At 40.4% G+C, this 16123-nt stretch overlaps 1 protein-coding gene across 3 annotated transcripts in view; it reads left to right on the top strand.

Annotated features, from left to right (window-relative positions):
• The window catches only part of Tox (thymocyte selection associated high mobility group box), a 313402-nt gene that overhangs the window by 846 nt on the left and 296433 nt on the right, over positions 1-16123 (top strand). For 2 of the 3 annotated variants that reach the window (XM_052718877.1, XM_052718876.1), the window contains exon 2: positions 127-262. In XM_052718877.1, coding sequence (XP_052574837.1) covers positions 161-262 — 102 coding nt within the window. In that variant the 5' untranslated portion in view covers positions 127-160. Of the gene's footprint in view, positions 1-37; positions 263-16123 lie in introns of those variants that run through there. The other variant, XM_052718878.1, reaches the window with a different exon arrangement.

Below are 16123 nucleotides of genomic sequence, written 5' to 3'. Positions count from 1 at the left end.
TTAAACAAACCACAAACGGATGTGAGGGAAGGAAGGTGTTTCTTTTCCTCCTGAGCCCAGACGCCTCTCTCTGTTCCGTCTAAGCTTGTTTTTTGCTGAGCACTTTTTTTTTTTTTTTTCAAAAAGGAAAAGAAAAGGAGTTGCTTGATGTGAGAGTGAAATGGACGTAAGATTTTATCCACCTCCAGCCCAGCCCGCTGCTGCTCCCGCCGCTCCCTGTCTGGGACCTTCTCCCTGCCTGGACCCCTACTATTGCAACAAGGTGAACGCTCTGCTTTTGTCTGCACCGATTCTGGCGGCTCGATCCCGGGAGGGGGGCGGCGGTGGCCGGGCCGCTCTGGGGCCGGCAGGGCGGACAGGGCCGGCTCGCGGAGGCCCGTCCCGGGCGCGCTCGGTCGCAGCCCGCGGCGGCGCTGCGTGCGCTCGGGTAGTAAATATTGTGGAGCAGCTCCCGGGGTTTGCCAAACAACGCGATTGTGCGGAAAGTGACACGATTTGCTCGGATTCTTTCCTTCCTGCTGTTCGCCACTAAGGATCCCTGCTTAGGTTTTTCGGGAGACATTAAAAAAGAGAGAGCGATCGAGAGAGAAAACACACGGAATACTTTGGGGGTGTGTCTGGGGTCCGGGAACTGAGGCAGAGTAGGTGAATTCAGTTTATTTTCTAGTTCCTTCTTCTCCCTGCCTTTCTTGGGCAGCGGGGGCTCGTGGCATCGCTTCCTTGCTCCGGGTCACTTGCCAGAGGAGCAGCCAGGAGTCGGGGTACCGGACCCCCGAGGCTCCGGCGTTCCCGTGAAAATTATTCTATAACTCTTTTGTTTTCTGTTCCGGCAGCAGAGCCGGAGTTCCGACGCTGGCCCTTGTGGCCCAGAGCTCAGTGGGCTAGTCGGATTATGATTTGAGGGAACAGCTCCCGCTTGGGGTGCGCGGAAATAGCAAGTTTACTGGAAGCCAAGGTAGCGCTTTGCGTTCAAATATAAAGCTCCGACACTGGTCCCCAGGCTGAAGCTGGGCTACACTAGAGTCTGTTGACTACCAGTACAAGGGCCACCGGGACAGGAGAAAGGCGTTTCATGCTGGTAACTCAGAAAGAGGACACTGGCCGAAACTGCTCCAGAGATCGGCTTGGCCAAAGGACAGGACAGTCAGGGGTTTCTAGGAAAGTATTACTCTCCTGGGTTCATGCATGCAAAACCCGAGAGGAACACGGAGGGATCCTCTCCCAGGAGCAGCCACAGGCCACAGCTGTCCTCGCCTGGGTCTTGTTGGAGATGTCGAAGTAGTCCTGGCCAACAGAGGCTGGTGGAGAGAGTTCTCTGAAAAACGTGGCTGGCCTTTTGGACTCCCAGTTCTGCCTGGATAATACCGCCCCCCCTCCCCCAATTCTCCCAATCCCTTCAGGCACTTCTCATCGACCTGTAGGTGAATTCCCGGGAAACGTCGTTGGGATTCCCAGCATTTGTTTCCTGGGGAGTCATCACTTTTACATGTGTTGTAGAGGTGTTTAGTGGGCTATACCCCTGGTCCCTGGGTTCTCTAACATGAGACAGGCTAATAGTTCTCAGGTCTCAGTCTTGGTTATTGCACACACACACACCCGCGCACGCGCGCGCGCGCGCGCGCACACACACACACACACACACACACACACACGCATACACACACAGAGAGAGAGAGAGAGAGAGAGAGAGAGAGAGAGAGAGAGAGAGAGAGAGAGAGAGAGAGAGAAACTGTGAGTTATGCAGACATTACCCCCCGTGGAGAAGCAACTGGGTTCCTTGTCCACTTTAATACTCAGTAAAAGGTGTGTGCAAAGGAGATTAGAAGTTAGGGAAGGGGGTAAAATAGAAACACTCATACACATAAGAAGCTCTTGAGTTAGATACAAGTTGAAAGGTACTGGGAACTTCGGTAAACACAGAAGGAGTTTGTGCGATGAAGTTTTACTCTTTGCTGGCAACGCTGTTGTTGCAGTCTAAAATCTGTTCTGACTTTAAAACCCTTTTAAAAATAAAAAGCTTGTTACTTTTTATTTCGCTTTATAACAAGAATACTTTTTTCTTTAAAGTAGCAGGTCTGTCTTGGAGATTAAAGACCTGTTCTGTAGTTGCTACCAGAATAAAAAAATCAGTACCATTTTGACAATAAAACTATACAAGTCTTATTACATTTATCAGTGACTTAGGCTCCAAAAAGGAAGGTAATGACTTGAATACACATTTCACTCGTCATTCTTGTGAAAGTAGGGTCAAATTTAATTTAAGAGTTAAATGCTTTGGAAAATCAGGAATTGCTTCAATATATTAAATCATTTTCCAATTAAGTGTCTTAAATAATTTTAGAGGGTTGTGCTGTGAATTGAATAAATTAATTTTGAAAGTCTTCACCATTTCTTTACTAGCTCACTGAAGCTCCTTTTAAGTCATCCTGTGTGTAAGAAGCAAACTGTTCTTTTTAAATGCAAATCAGCCGCCCTTTCTCTAGACTAGTTGCAGGTCTCCTATTTAACTTCCACAGAGAATAATGGATTTTTAAAGATGCAAAGTCATAAGACTTGTTTCTTCTCATAGAAAAAGACCTCATGGAAATGTTTCTCCAGGGACTCTTCTCCTGCCCATCCCTGGGTCACAGTCTATCAAACATAGTTGTCACTGATCCCTGACTGTATTAAATGTACTGAGAAGGTTGCAAGGTCCCACAAAGCTCGGGCACTTGTTTCCTGCTCTCATCGTGATTTGCATTGGTATAAAATTCCTGCCTAGATCCACTGTTTGAATTGCTTGGGATTGAGTCAATTAGTGCACATTCTGCAGTAATGTGTAGAGATGCGAAAGAAGGGGAGAAGTTTGGAAAAGTGAAAAAAAGAAACCTGTATCTATATGTAGCAAAACCCAGGCTGAATTAGACTTCCCATAGAGACAAGATTACAAAGTAAACCTGTTCTCCTTCTGAGGTGTAATGAATTGCTGTTTATTAGAAATAACAGTCACTTTCTTAGATTATTTGTTTTTAACAGTTTGGTAAGATCATAAACTACTAATTATCTTTATTTTAAACCTGTCAACACTGTACTGTTTAAGGTTGCTGTGCTAAGTCTCAGTAGAACCATAACTTTCTGTGCTTTAGTATCTTACAATTGTAAATATAGTTTTCCGGTGGCCTTTTTTTCTCAGTGTCAGAAGAGACCTTAATTGAGAAAATGAATATCCTTTTTCTGAGCTTTTCTGCATTGAAATGTGGTTGTTTTACTTCGCTGACACTTCCCATCCCCACTGCTCTGTACATTGCCAAAACACTATTTAGATTTTTCAGTTAATAAACCCTGTAGGGGGCACATTTGGAAGCAGTTTAACCCAGTGCTCTTTTGTAAGAATCCAGTGCATGATGAACATATCACAGTGCAAACTGGCCTTCACTTTCACGTAGCCCATTGGGGGAACAAGGCAAATGATGTCGGTTATAGCAAGTGAGTGAGGTATCCCTTCCCATATGCCAGAACTGGTGGCGTGGTGTATGTTCTATGTAGGTCAGCTTTTGAAAGAGCAATGGAGCTCAGAGACTGGCCAGAAGCATGCAAACTGGAGGAAACAGCCTTCACTTCTTGCAACTGAAAGCATACTTCTATTGTAGACATTGAAAGATGGGTACCAGAGCAGAGTTTCATCTAATTAGACTATTTTAAGTAACAGTGTATCCTTTAATTGAACTGAATGTTACCAAAAGAAATTAGATTAAATGAGCTCTGGATTAGAGTTCAGTAGCAAAATATAGTTCTTTTTTTTTTGTTCTAGTTGAAGATGTCAAATCATCAGTTTGAACGTATACCTACAGAGTGATAACAGCTTTCAGTCTCTTAGTGCAGTGTCATTTCTAAAGACTGTTTTCACTGATTTTATGCTAAAATGGTATAAAGACATGGCACTGTTTTCATTTTTGCAATGATGTGGTGCATTCAGTTATTGCTCAGTATCTGCCCACACATAAGGATCAGTAATACAATTATGTTATGGCTTGGCTAATGATAGGGATACTGACCTCAGCCAGCAGTTGGAGGGGAATCATAGGGTTTACTGTTCCCAGAAGCTGCTTTTATGGGCTCATGTCCTGAGTCTTCCATTGGTGGATTTAAAAACTGGGAGATCACACATAAACTTGGGCTTAATACTAGTCACCTACAAAGTAAAGATTGGTCGTCATTTGGAATTCTGTGCTTTTGATTGCAATGAAAATGGCAAGTGAATACTTCTTCCATGTAAATTCAAGAAGAAGGATCGTTTGTGGACAGATGTTGCACCTGAGATAACTTTTGAGTAAAACAATATTAATCATAGTCTCTATGAAATCGTTTTTGGATTTATTTTTCTTCTTCTATTGTATTGTGCATTGTGCTTTAATGTGGCAGACCACATCATGCCTAAAATACAGGACTTGTAAGCACACTGAGATGGAGCCATTATTCCTATTTTTGATGAATAGATGTAAGAAGAGAGAAAGCTGGGAGGAGGGGAAACAGGAAGGAAGAGGATGGAAGGGAAAGAAGGGGACAGTTGTAGGCAATTTAGAGCATCAGAATTCATTAGTCTTGTCCATAATTACTAGAATTCCTATCGATATCTATCTTTATCTCTCTGTCTCTCTATCTGTACTGATGATCTGTACATCATTTGTATAATCAAAGCTTCCTTGGGAGTTGTACAGGCTGGAACTTTCTACAAGATGGATAATGAATTTATTTATTTAGGCAAGAAAGAGCATAAACTAAGAAATCATATAGTTTAGAGCACTCAATCTGATAGCATACAAAAACCTTTAAATGTAGTTATCTTGACTTTGTGAGATATTTTAGTGTCACCAATTCCAGTTTTCAAATGTGCTAAAATTGCACTTATAAGGTCTACAGAGGTGATATTTTTAACATAACATGTGTGGCTTAATATTCTGAAATTTATTGTATATCTTAACAGTTACTGGATGATAATACTAAGGAGACTTGATAGCTTAGGTATAAAATCTAAAGTAGTACTTAATATCTACTTTGAATATGTACTGTGGGATTGAAATTATGTTTTGTGATGTGCTTGCAAAGAGATTAAGAACATGACAGCAATAAAAATAAAATTGAAGCCAGAGGAAGTAGGGAAATTGATGCTGGTTTGGTGCATGGGCTGTTTGTAGTCTTTTCACACTATTTTGTACATGTAATAGGCTCCCTTCAGGTGGGATAGCCTAGGACTCTAGAGGAGAGGGTGTGTTTGGGTGTCCTCTCCATTGCCCTCACTCTTTGGACAACCCTGGCCTGGACGCTGCCCTGCCCATCCTGAGCTCAGCTCCCGAGAGGTGTGCTCTCTCTCTCTCAGCACTTCTCTTCTGGGGGCCTTTGACTTGATGGCTGTGGCTGCCTTGTTCCCTTCCTGTTAACTTTGTCATTACCATAATCATGGTAAGCTATCCGTTCTTCCTGAAGGACGCCTGTTGTATTGTATGGCTAATTAGAACTGAGGCATTTACTTAATTTTTAAAATACCTTATCCACCCCAACACTACAGTCATAATGTAATAGGCCGAGAAGCCCAGATGTGGTGTTGTAGGGGAAAAGTAGCTGTGACTATTTTTTTCTAGGCCATTGTCTTCTTCCTACTACCCAATAAGCTTAGAGTTTAGAGACATGCTCCATGAAGTTCATCTTCAGCAAGAAAGCTTCTGTTGGACTCCAGAACAGTATAAAAATGAGACTGTGACCAGGCAGTGGTGGCACAGGCCTTTAATTCCTGCACTTGGGAGGCAGATGCAGGATATTTCAGAATTTAAGGCCAGCCTGGTCTACAGAGCAAGTTCCAGGACAGCCAGAGCTATATAGAGAAACCCTGTCTTGAAAAACAAAAAACAAAACAAAACAAAGCTGGGATCATGGCCCTCAGTTGGCACATACAGTAGGTTAAGTACGTTATTCTTCCAGAGAGAAAATACTTATTATTTGTTCATATTCCTATACTACTAAAAAACTAAAATGGAAAGAGGTAGTTGTGCAGTTTATTGAACTAATTACATCACATTTAGATCATGTGATCACTCTGAATTTTAACTATTTTAAGTTTTTCCAGGAAGTCCTAAGTAGGAATTGTGTTTCATGTCTCAATAAATTTGAACTATTGATAATCATAAGTTGATTAAACACTTTTGCTTAGAAAAAATCCATGCAGCCCAGTCCTAGAGTTGATACTTGTAAGGAAAAGAAGACTGCAATCCACCATAACCATAGATACTGGGACCCCGCCCCCAATCATCCCAACCATAGTTCTTGCCTGAAAGAAGCTTTCATTTGAAGTGTCTAGACATAATACTTGTTTGTTTTCTTTATTTAAACTGAATGTTTAATTTTTACCAATTTTAAGGATACCATTTTTTTTTTGATTTGCCTTCACTTTGAGGTGTTTTCTGAATCAGTACTCCCTGATTATCTTTGGTTAGTAGTGATTTACTTTAGTAGAACCTGGCATGCTAAAATGATGCAGCTTATATCTGCTCTAATGAATTTGAGAATTTTTGTTTTAATTTGTCTATGCCAAGTTTTATTCTGAAGAGCAATTTCTCATTAAAAACAGTTGAGTTATAGACTGCTTAGAAATGTGGTTTATAATGGAAGTGCCAACAGCCTGTTAATTACAGCTGTACTTCCATCATGCTTGGTGATGTGCAATCTGCATTAACCTGTGTGAACTTCTCCTGGTTTTAGCATGTGTTTCCCTAGCACCTTCTGTTGGGAACAGGGACACTATATCACTGTGTGCTTGGACAATCAAGTTAGCAGAATAGGCAGGAGCAAGGTCCTCCCAGGAAGAAACTTCTGTTCTTTCACGATGGAGGGAGCAGGATTTCCCCAGCCCTCCTCAGCTTGATCTCTTAAGAATTTGCCTCACTTGATGAAAAAGTCTGAAGATAACTTTTGAAATCAGTCTAAGGTTTCTATTTTACTCAGGAAAAAATCATCACTGATGTGTATTTAAGTCCCAAAAGTTACGACACCCGTGGTACCATGAGGTATTTTATCCTGTCCATTTCTTTCTTTTTTTCCTGCTTTAGCCAAGTGTCTATTGCTTCTCATCCTTAAATTGTGGCCTTTTACAAAATCTATATTGAAAGGATTCCTAATGAAACAAAGGCATGTTTGGCTGAGAAGAACCTTTGCCAGTGGCTAAGAAAACATGGTATGTTTCAAGAAATCACGTGTATTTACAAGTTTCATGTGTCTGACCCATAATAGTGATGAAATAATCTTCTGTATCAAATGTCCTTCGATTGAGGTCATGGATGCCACTGTAAGTGCCTCTCCAGAGAAACTGTGAGTGCACAGTATTTGTGTAATAAATGAGTTTGAGTTTGTGAGTGTGTTTCTGTGTTTCTTATGGTCCTCAGTCTATTTCTGGCCATAAATGCATGGGAGACTTTATCCTCACTGGCAGACTCCATCAATCAATGTATACAAGAACAGCAATTAAGGAAATCATCACAGCTACTAGGAATCCCCAGTGATTACTCCCTTTTAAGAAACTTAGCCATATTTCAGGGGAAAAGATGCTTTTGAATGCCAGGGCTTTAATTGGACATATACTATAACCTAGTAGACTAGAGAAGTAGGTCTTTCTGAGGAAAACTCCAGGCCTTTCTCAAGAAAAGATTTCTTTTTGTTGGTAGTTTGGGATGAGACCTCATAAGCCTGTTTCATTTACCTCTAGGCAAAATAAACCCAATCCTGAGAGGGTGTGTCTCCCTCCTGCTCTGCTTGTCATTGTCTGGAGAAACCTAACTTTGTTCTGAGACTGGCTCCAAGTTCTGATATTAAAACCTTGTGTCTCATTCTTCCATGTGTCCAGGGAAGAAAATAACTTCTATTGGAATCCACTGAGCCTTATGAGAATTAGAAGTCAATAGAAATGAATTGTTTTGTGATCCTTTGGTAAAAAGAGATTCGTCTCATTTCTGTTTCTCCTACCCTGATGGAACTGTTCTAAAGTTTCAGACTAGTGAATCTTTTGGATGGTAGTGAAAGAGATAATATCTTTGGAGGGCAAAAGAGAGAATAAGAAAGATGGCATCTGCATGGGTGCAGTTGGTGATCCCTTTCCTCAAATATTGGTAAACCTCTCTGGGAAACTTTTCTTTTTTCTTCTCCATAGTCAGAGGCTTTTTACCTGCTGAGAAAGGTGGGGACAGGTGCCGATCTGCAGTGTCAGAAGATGGGATAAAGGGTTAGAACAACTCACAAGGAAAGTTCCTGACTTCAGGGAATCTAGGCCACCTCTCTGCCCTTTCCTTTGTTAGACAAGTCAGATATTTACAATATTTTTTGAATAATGAATTAGCAAATGGGTCAGCTAGGTCTACAGAAACTACAGTTATGTTAGAAGACTGTGTGCTGTCTGGTTTCCGTAAGTCTTTAACTCAATGAAATGGTTGACATAGAGAATAGGCAGGGAAGTTTTGCAGGCATTGATATCTTGTCAGCATGGTAAACACCAATTCTTTTTCAAGTCAGTACTTTTTAGCCTAAAATGCTAGTAACAATTGTATAAAGAGAAATGTTAATAATAAAGAGGCAAGATAACCTTTCAACAAAAGTATATTTTATCGTTTGGCAGATGCAGTCATGAACATTAATCATAGAAACCTGCAGATAGTAAAAGCTTAATATCAAAGCTAATGATTTATTTTATGTTAATGACTTTCTGCTCGGGCATAAAAAGACTGCTCATAATGGACTCTCAGAGCTATGTTCAGTTACTAAGGCTAATGGCATAATCTTTCCTCTCCCAAAATTAAGCTTTTGAAATAAATTATGCTGTTATTTTTCAAGGTAACTCTAAAAAATTTACTGCAAAACTAATCTTTTAAGAACTGCTTAAAGTAATAAAAAGAAGGCAGAGGGAAATCCCAGCGTGGCTTTTCCAGTTTGTGAACAGTCTTCCTTAATTGGAGAAAAGAAAGTTTTCATGCATGCTAATATCACTGATCCTGTAATACTAGAGAATTTTAAAGTCAGGCTTGTGTATATCACTCTGCCTTTTGGGGAGTGCCTCTAATTCCACAATGAAACATGTTTTTCTTGTCCATTACCAACCAATAATGAGCCAAGTGATACTAAGACACTGGAATATATCACTGAGACATTTTGAAAATCATGTTTACAATTAGTTATATCCAACATTATATTTCAATAAGAGATAATTTGCCTGTTAAAGTTCACATAATGTGCTAATCATGTCTGGTGGTTAATAAAGGCCTCCTACTCACTCCCCCGATGGCTATAAAAGGCTATTATATTCATGGTAGCAGTTCAGGTACAGCTGCTGCGTGTTAATAATGCATCATTGTCCTGCTAATCAACACAGCAAAGGTCAGCACCCCTAAGCACCTAAACCACCTAGACTCTTTCCAAAATATTTATTAAGACCTTCATAGTGTATCCGTTCATTTTCCATAGCCTCTAGTCAGTTAATTCCACTCCAAGCTACTTGGGTGATAAAGGTTTTGTAATCTAAGCTGGGTCATAGAAGAGATTAATATATATTCATACTAATCTTCTCCCATAAACATATTTCCATTTCCACATTCATTTACTGAACTAGTGTCCGATGAGCCACTTTGTAATTAAGAAGGTGCATACGAAAGTAAGAAGAGTCAAACTTTACATGTTATTTAAGGAGACATTTAAGAGTAAAACAGCTTTTATGTAACTGGAATTATTTCAAGTACTCAGTAAATCAGGCAAAGGGAAGAGATATTTATAATATAAAGAGAAATTAATTGTTTGTCCATAGACCTGAGGCAGTAGGAAAATATTGTTTTCTTAATTGTTCTTTTGGCATAGGGAAACAATACTAGGAAAAGCTTCCTAAGCCATATTTTCTGCATACAAAGATTATATTCACATGGGATTTTCATTTTGCTTGAAAACTGTGCAAATCAGTAAGCCAGCATTTATCTACATTAAAATTAGGCAGACAACAATTCATAGGCATGATGATAGTCTAATTGTTTCCTTGCCTTCTGTTCATGTAAGGTAACTCTTCTTTTTGTGGCCTTTGAGAAAAGACAAAGTGTTAAGTGAATAAGACCTCATTTTCTGGCTTTTGTTATTTGTTTTGATAATCTTGAGTGTGAGTATGTGTATGAGTGAGACAGACAGACAACCCCCCTCCCCCACACACACAGAGAGAGAGAGAGAGAGAAAGAGAGAGAGAGAGAGAACCTTAAACATTTTCAGAGGAGTAAAACAAAACAAAACTGTGTTCCCATCATCAAGACTGCTAGTGGGAGGAGCTTTCATGGGGGAAACCCAGTGTACAATGGTGCATTTGTCATGCTTTAAATATATAATGCCTAAAATCAAATATGTACAGGCACAGTTGTGATCTATGAAGTCCCTGGCTCAGTGCCATTGTTTGTAGTCTCTACGGTTGTCATACATTGTTCTTTGCACATCATACCCTTACAGCAGAATTTGACACAATTTCTAGCTTTCAGCCCTGCACCATTTTCCTTGCAAACAGTATACATGAGTTTGACAGGGTGTGTTGAGGACAACTCTGGCAAGCAATTGATATTTTGAAGTGGCAAGCGTTTCAGCAGCTGCCTGCTTGTGAAAGGGGAATGATAAGATATACTGTATTGTTAGTTTCAGGGAAAGCATTAAGGTTTAAGCTCTGTAAAAATGTACACATTATTCGTCAGTGGTAGAGCAAGTCTTTTATGTTTGTAGAGCTTAGCTGCCTGGCTGATGTGAACTACAATGACATTGGTCAGTAAATGAATAGGAGTACTTTGAATTTGAACTGCTGCCAATTTTGCACCAACAAAGGAACTGACAAAAGAAAGATTTTATGTGAAATGCAAAGCACACGCAATGTTTGGGGGGTGGGGAAAAAGAAAGCAAGAGCAAGAGAAAAGAAAACCCACAGTAAAAATATTCTCTAGCATATACTTGCAAGGAGGCCAAATAGTTAAGACACATCTATTTTTCATGGCTCATCAGCTCAAACCTAAGCTGTTTAAAAACCTGTTGTATACACATAGGCTCTTAGAATTCGATCATATGGAATGGAGAGTGTTTTTCTAAACATCTCACTGAGCCCTGGAGGCCTGTTGGCAGAGTATCAGAGTCACCCACTGCTGGAGCCCCCAATTCTCTGTCTCTCTCTGGTAGTGGGAAATTGTACTTTAATCAGTTATGGCACTTACAGTGTGTAACGTTCATTAGCAAGGCAATTTGTCATGACTGTTAATGGTCAGAATGCAAGCGTTCTCTGACTTACAGAGCCTGAGAAGTAAGGAGACAAATATTTCAACATCTGATAGTATTAACTTGTTCAAATTTGTAATCCAAGGCTAGTTGTTCACAACAGGCACAGCAGCAGACTAACAAGCACCCCCTGTGTTCAATTTCCCTGCACCACTTTGTGGATTTAGTACTTTAAAGCACACTAATGCACTATTAGGAAGGACACACAGCCTTTGGTTCGATGTTCAACAGAAGCTAACTTATGAGCAGGAGCAGAGTTCTTTCCAGGTCCATCTGGAAAGAATTTATGTGCATAACATTTTCTGTAGAGCTCTATAAATTGAGATTTTTGATGGGTACAGTATTTCTCACCTGCTACATATTCTTCTCATGATTACAAAAGTCACTTCCCTATTGGTTGATAAACTGGATGGTCACTTTTCATGTGGATGTGGAGTCCTGATCTATTTTGAAAATTTTAGAATTCAACTGCAAACCCTTCATAATGAAGTAGAAATAGGAAAGAGTTTCCTTTAGCATTCTGCTCTGTAGGATCATTGCTCATAGTTCTAAGCAGGAAAAGGGGGTTTTAAAGATTCCTCCAGTTGTAAAGGCTAGAATTTTTTTTTAACATAGCTTCTGTTTTCTAGATGTGAGATCGCATAGCTTTCCAGATACAATCTTATTGACATTTTCATTTTTAATGAAAGAGTTTGGCCTTCAGAGCCTAATGATTTCTTAGAACAGAGCCTGTTCTTGCTAGTAAGCAAAGCTGCTACTGTTTAAGTTCCTGTGGAGCCGTCCACTGGTACGCTTCGCTGAGCGTTGTCAGAAAGGCTTTCCTCATGATTGACAGCAGGCAGGAATGTGAATGGAGATTTTAATTGCGTATCATGTGTGCATATCAAAGTGAGTGAATTCAGAACTGTGCTTAGCTCCATATCTCTGCAGGTCAGCCGTGCCAAAAAAATAGTGCTCTTTTATGTACAGTTTCCAAAAAAGAAAGGTGTGTGTGTGTGTGTGTGTGTGTGTGTGTGTGTGTGTGTGTGTACTGAAATCATGCTTTCTTTATTCATTTCTGAAGTGAAACACTTGTGTTCTCCTAGCTTCAGAGTTTGAAAGTAGAACAAAAATCTATTTAGAGATTTCTTTCTTTTACTCTGCACTTATAATAGGCTTGGATGATGTAAATTCTTCTTAGCTGCAAGTTGGAGAAAGTCTGCCAGAACATATTTTTCTTATGGCAGGCACTATGTGAAGCCCTCCCTAACAGTACTTTGAAAAGAAAGAAAGATCCTAAGCCAGTGGGAAAACATATTGAGGTTAGTTACCTGCCTATAACTTGTCGGTCTTTAGAACAGACCTTGTAGGGAATGAAGGCAGAGACAAGAAAATGTATTTCTGAGATGTGGAAAATTCATACTGTATTTAAATTTATTTAAAAAGCAAACAAGTTCTTATTGTAAAATGTTATTAATAAACATCAGTGTTAATTCAGAAAAATCCCTCCTTGGTTGATGATGTAAAAGCTAGGGATTTATTTCCGATAACCACTTCTTTGCCAAGATGCAGTAGTGGACATAGTCCACTATCTTGTTGAACTGTCTACAATATGATACATATGTGCTTTTAAAATGGGGTAGAAGTTTCTTCATAAGGAAACTTTAGCTACAATAACCCCAGATGAATCAAGGGCTTATTAATGTAAAAACAGAAGAGAATTTTATTTTTTGTTTATTTCTTGAGACAGGGTCTCACTATGTAAACCAGGATAGCCTTGAACTCACAGAGATCTGCCTGCCTCTGCCTCCCATGCACTTGGATTCTTAAGGAAGGCACAGTCTGCCTTTTCCACTTCATGGAATGTCGAAGTTTAGCACTTGGATAGAAGATTCAAAGCAAAGCTGCTTTTCTGCATCATTTTGATTAGGCAAGAAAAAGGTCAATGCTAAGGTCATGTTTTATATAATGGTAGGATGGTGACCTCACAGTCTGAGGATGCTCTGAGGGGATTTAGCTTTGTTCTGGGCTCTGAAATGTTATGTCAGTATATTTTAGAATATACAAAATGGCGATGGATAATTCAGCTTTCCTATGCTCTGCTGTGTGGGGTGGTGGCTAAAGGGAGGTGCTATCATGCTTTTAAAATGGCAAAGAAAATTCTGCTGTGTTTTATATGTTCCATTTTTTGGATGGGGTGACATTTTCCTAATGTTCTGAAAGGCCAATTCATATGTGTTCCTTCCTGAAAGCTCAGGCAAAGGTGGGGGAAATATATATATATATATATGCTAGATAGATAGGTAGAGATAGATAGTTAGATAGATAGATAGATAAACTTTATCAAGCAGAGACTGTAGCAGTAAATGTATTAAGACCATTCCCATGTTGCTCCTGAGCTTATGCTCTGGTACCATTTCCATTATAAGCTCTGATGTTCAGGTTGGTCGGGTGCAGACCCCATATAAATGTTTGCCCACAGGTGAAATGAAGTATTTCAGTGTAAGTAGACTTTTTATACGGAGCATACCTATTATATAGCTTTGGTTTGGTAACAAGCCAGCCTTGTCTTGAATGTGCAGGGGTCAAGACTGAGGCTGAGAGATGAGTGAGATCTGGCCCCAGACTGGTCTTAGCAGATAACCATGACAGAATTGCAGTTATAACTGCTGTGGCAGAGAACCTGAAGTCATAGTGTGAGGGCCAGGAAAGAGGCAAGGAATTGATGCTGGAGTATCCCCTATGGCTTCCTGGAGGAGGTAGCATTTCAACTGGCCTTAAAATTTGAAGAGGAGAGTTACTTCTGACTCTTTCAGTCATGTTTTAGACTTCTGTCTTTCAAAATGACATGAAGCAACTTAAAAAGGAAAGAACAGAGACTGGGGGTGCTGCTCAATGGTTGAGTACAGAGATGGGGGGGTGCTGCTCGATGGCTGAATATAGAGACGGGGTTGCTGCTCGATGGCTGAGTATAGAGACTGGGGGTGCTGTTCAATGGCTGAGTATAGAGACTGGGGGTGCTGTTCAATGGCTGAGAATAGAGACTGGGGGTGCTGTTCAGTGCCGCTTGATGGTTGAGTATTGACTGGGGGTGCCGCTCAATGGTTGAGTACAGAGACGGGGGGGGGGTGCTGCTCGATGGCTGAATATAGAGACAGGGGTGCTGCTCGATGGCTGAGTATAGAGACTGGGGGTGCTGTTCAATGGCTGAGTATAGAGACTGGGGGTGCTGTTCAGTGCCGCTTGATGGTTGAGTATTGACTGGGGGTGCCGCTTGATGGTTGAATATAGAGACTGGACGTGCTGCTCAATGGCTGAGTATAGAGACTGGGGTTGCTGCTCAATGGTTGAGTACAGAGACTGGGAGTGCAGCTCAATGTTTGAGTACATGCTTAGTCGGCCTGAGGTCAAGCCTTTACAGCAAAGCAAACCTAGTCAAACTAACCAAACAATTCTGAAGAAACCAAGTGGAACAAGCTCTGGGGGCTAAGAACACATGGTGTCATAGTTAGGGAACAGAAGAAAACCTACCTCTTGTCTATGTAATAACTAAACTCTACATAGATATGAAGATTCAGCCTTTGTTCCCTCCTGGTAGGAAGAAAGTGGGAGGACACAGGGAGTGACAGAACCCTGACCTTCTGAGGGATGCAGCAGTGTTAATTTTTTTCCCTAGTAAAAAGCTATAACAACTCTAGCCAAAATATGTCAAATCCTGAAAATGAAGATGTGGAAGTCTGAGACTACTGGCTATGGAAGGTCGAGCATATGATGTGGTGGGTTAAACTACTAGAAAAAGGCTATGGATTGAGACTTCTGGAAGGTGAAGTGGGTCTAGCTAAAGGGAAGTGCTCCCTGGAATGAGACACACTCACAGAAGTGGGAGCAGTCAGGAGTGTATTGACCTAAACAGAGTGAGAAAGGGGAAGTTGGGATGGAAATCAAATGCTTATTGTCAGTGGGCTCCCTGTTTCAAATGTACTTACCAAGAATAGAAGTACACACCTATTATCTCACCATTGGGGATGTTAAGGCAAGACCATGATGTGTTCAAGGCCAACATGGGATTAAAAAAAAAAAGACTCTCAATTCTTACTTCTTGAGATGGGTCACATGCTAGATCAATGATTGTGCCTTGATCTAAGTTTTGATGACTTTTATAGCTATAGATGACTAACTAATTTTAGAAGTTTTCTACTTTAGTCAAAAGGTAGAGTTATTTAATGCACTCTATAGAACTGTCTTCCATGTATGAGTACTTTTTTTTTTTTTTTTTTTTTTTTTTTTTTGGTTTTTCGAGACAGGGTTTCTCTGTGTAGCTTTGCGCCTTTTCCTGGAACTCACTTGGTAGCCCAGGCTGGCCTCGAACTCACAGAGATCCGCCTGGCTCTGCCTCCCGAGTGCTGGGATTAAAGGCGTGCGCCACCACCGCCCGGCCCGTATGAGTACTTTTGATTGATAAGTCCAGATATTGGTGACAGTAAGTGTGCCTGATGGAGTCTTCATAGTATATCAAATGGCCAGGTTAATTAGTAACCTGTTCTAATTATAATGTAATATTTACTGACATTTCTTAGTAGCACTCACTTGAAACTTCTTGCTCAGTGATAACTATTAGTTAATAATGTTAATAAAAGTAGGCAATATATTAAAGTGTCTAAATTTGTTCAGACTTCTCAATCAACATTTTTTTGTATCTCAGACTTTTCTGGTATCTTCTTCCCAGTCTCAGATTTTTTAAGCTGATGTAGCTTAATGGATGGGAGGGAATCTACATGTTGAGGGGCTGAAGTAGGAAAGACAGGAAGAGCCTCCACCATTCATCTAAATAGCTTTGCATCTTCTGAGA

This window comes from Peromyscus californicus, unplaced genomic scaffold (genome assembly GCF_007827085.1).
Source record: "Peromyscus californicus insignis strain IS unplaced genomic scaffold, ASM782708v3 Scaffold_5__1_contigs__length_169319896, whole genome shotgun sequence".
Taxonomy (NCBI): domain Eukaryota; kingdom Metazoa; phylum Chordata; class Mammalia; order Rodentia; family Cricetidae; genus Peromyscus; species Peromyscus californicus.
Note: the sequence above shows the minus strand (reverse complement) of the source record. Positions and strands in the feature narration are given on the sequence as shown.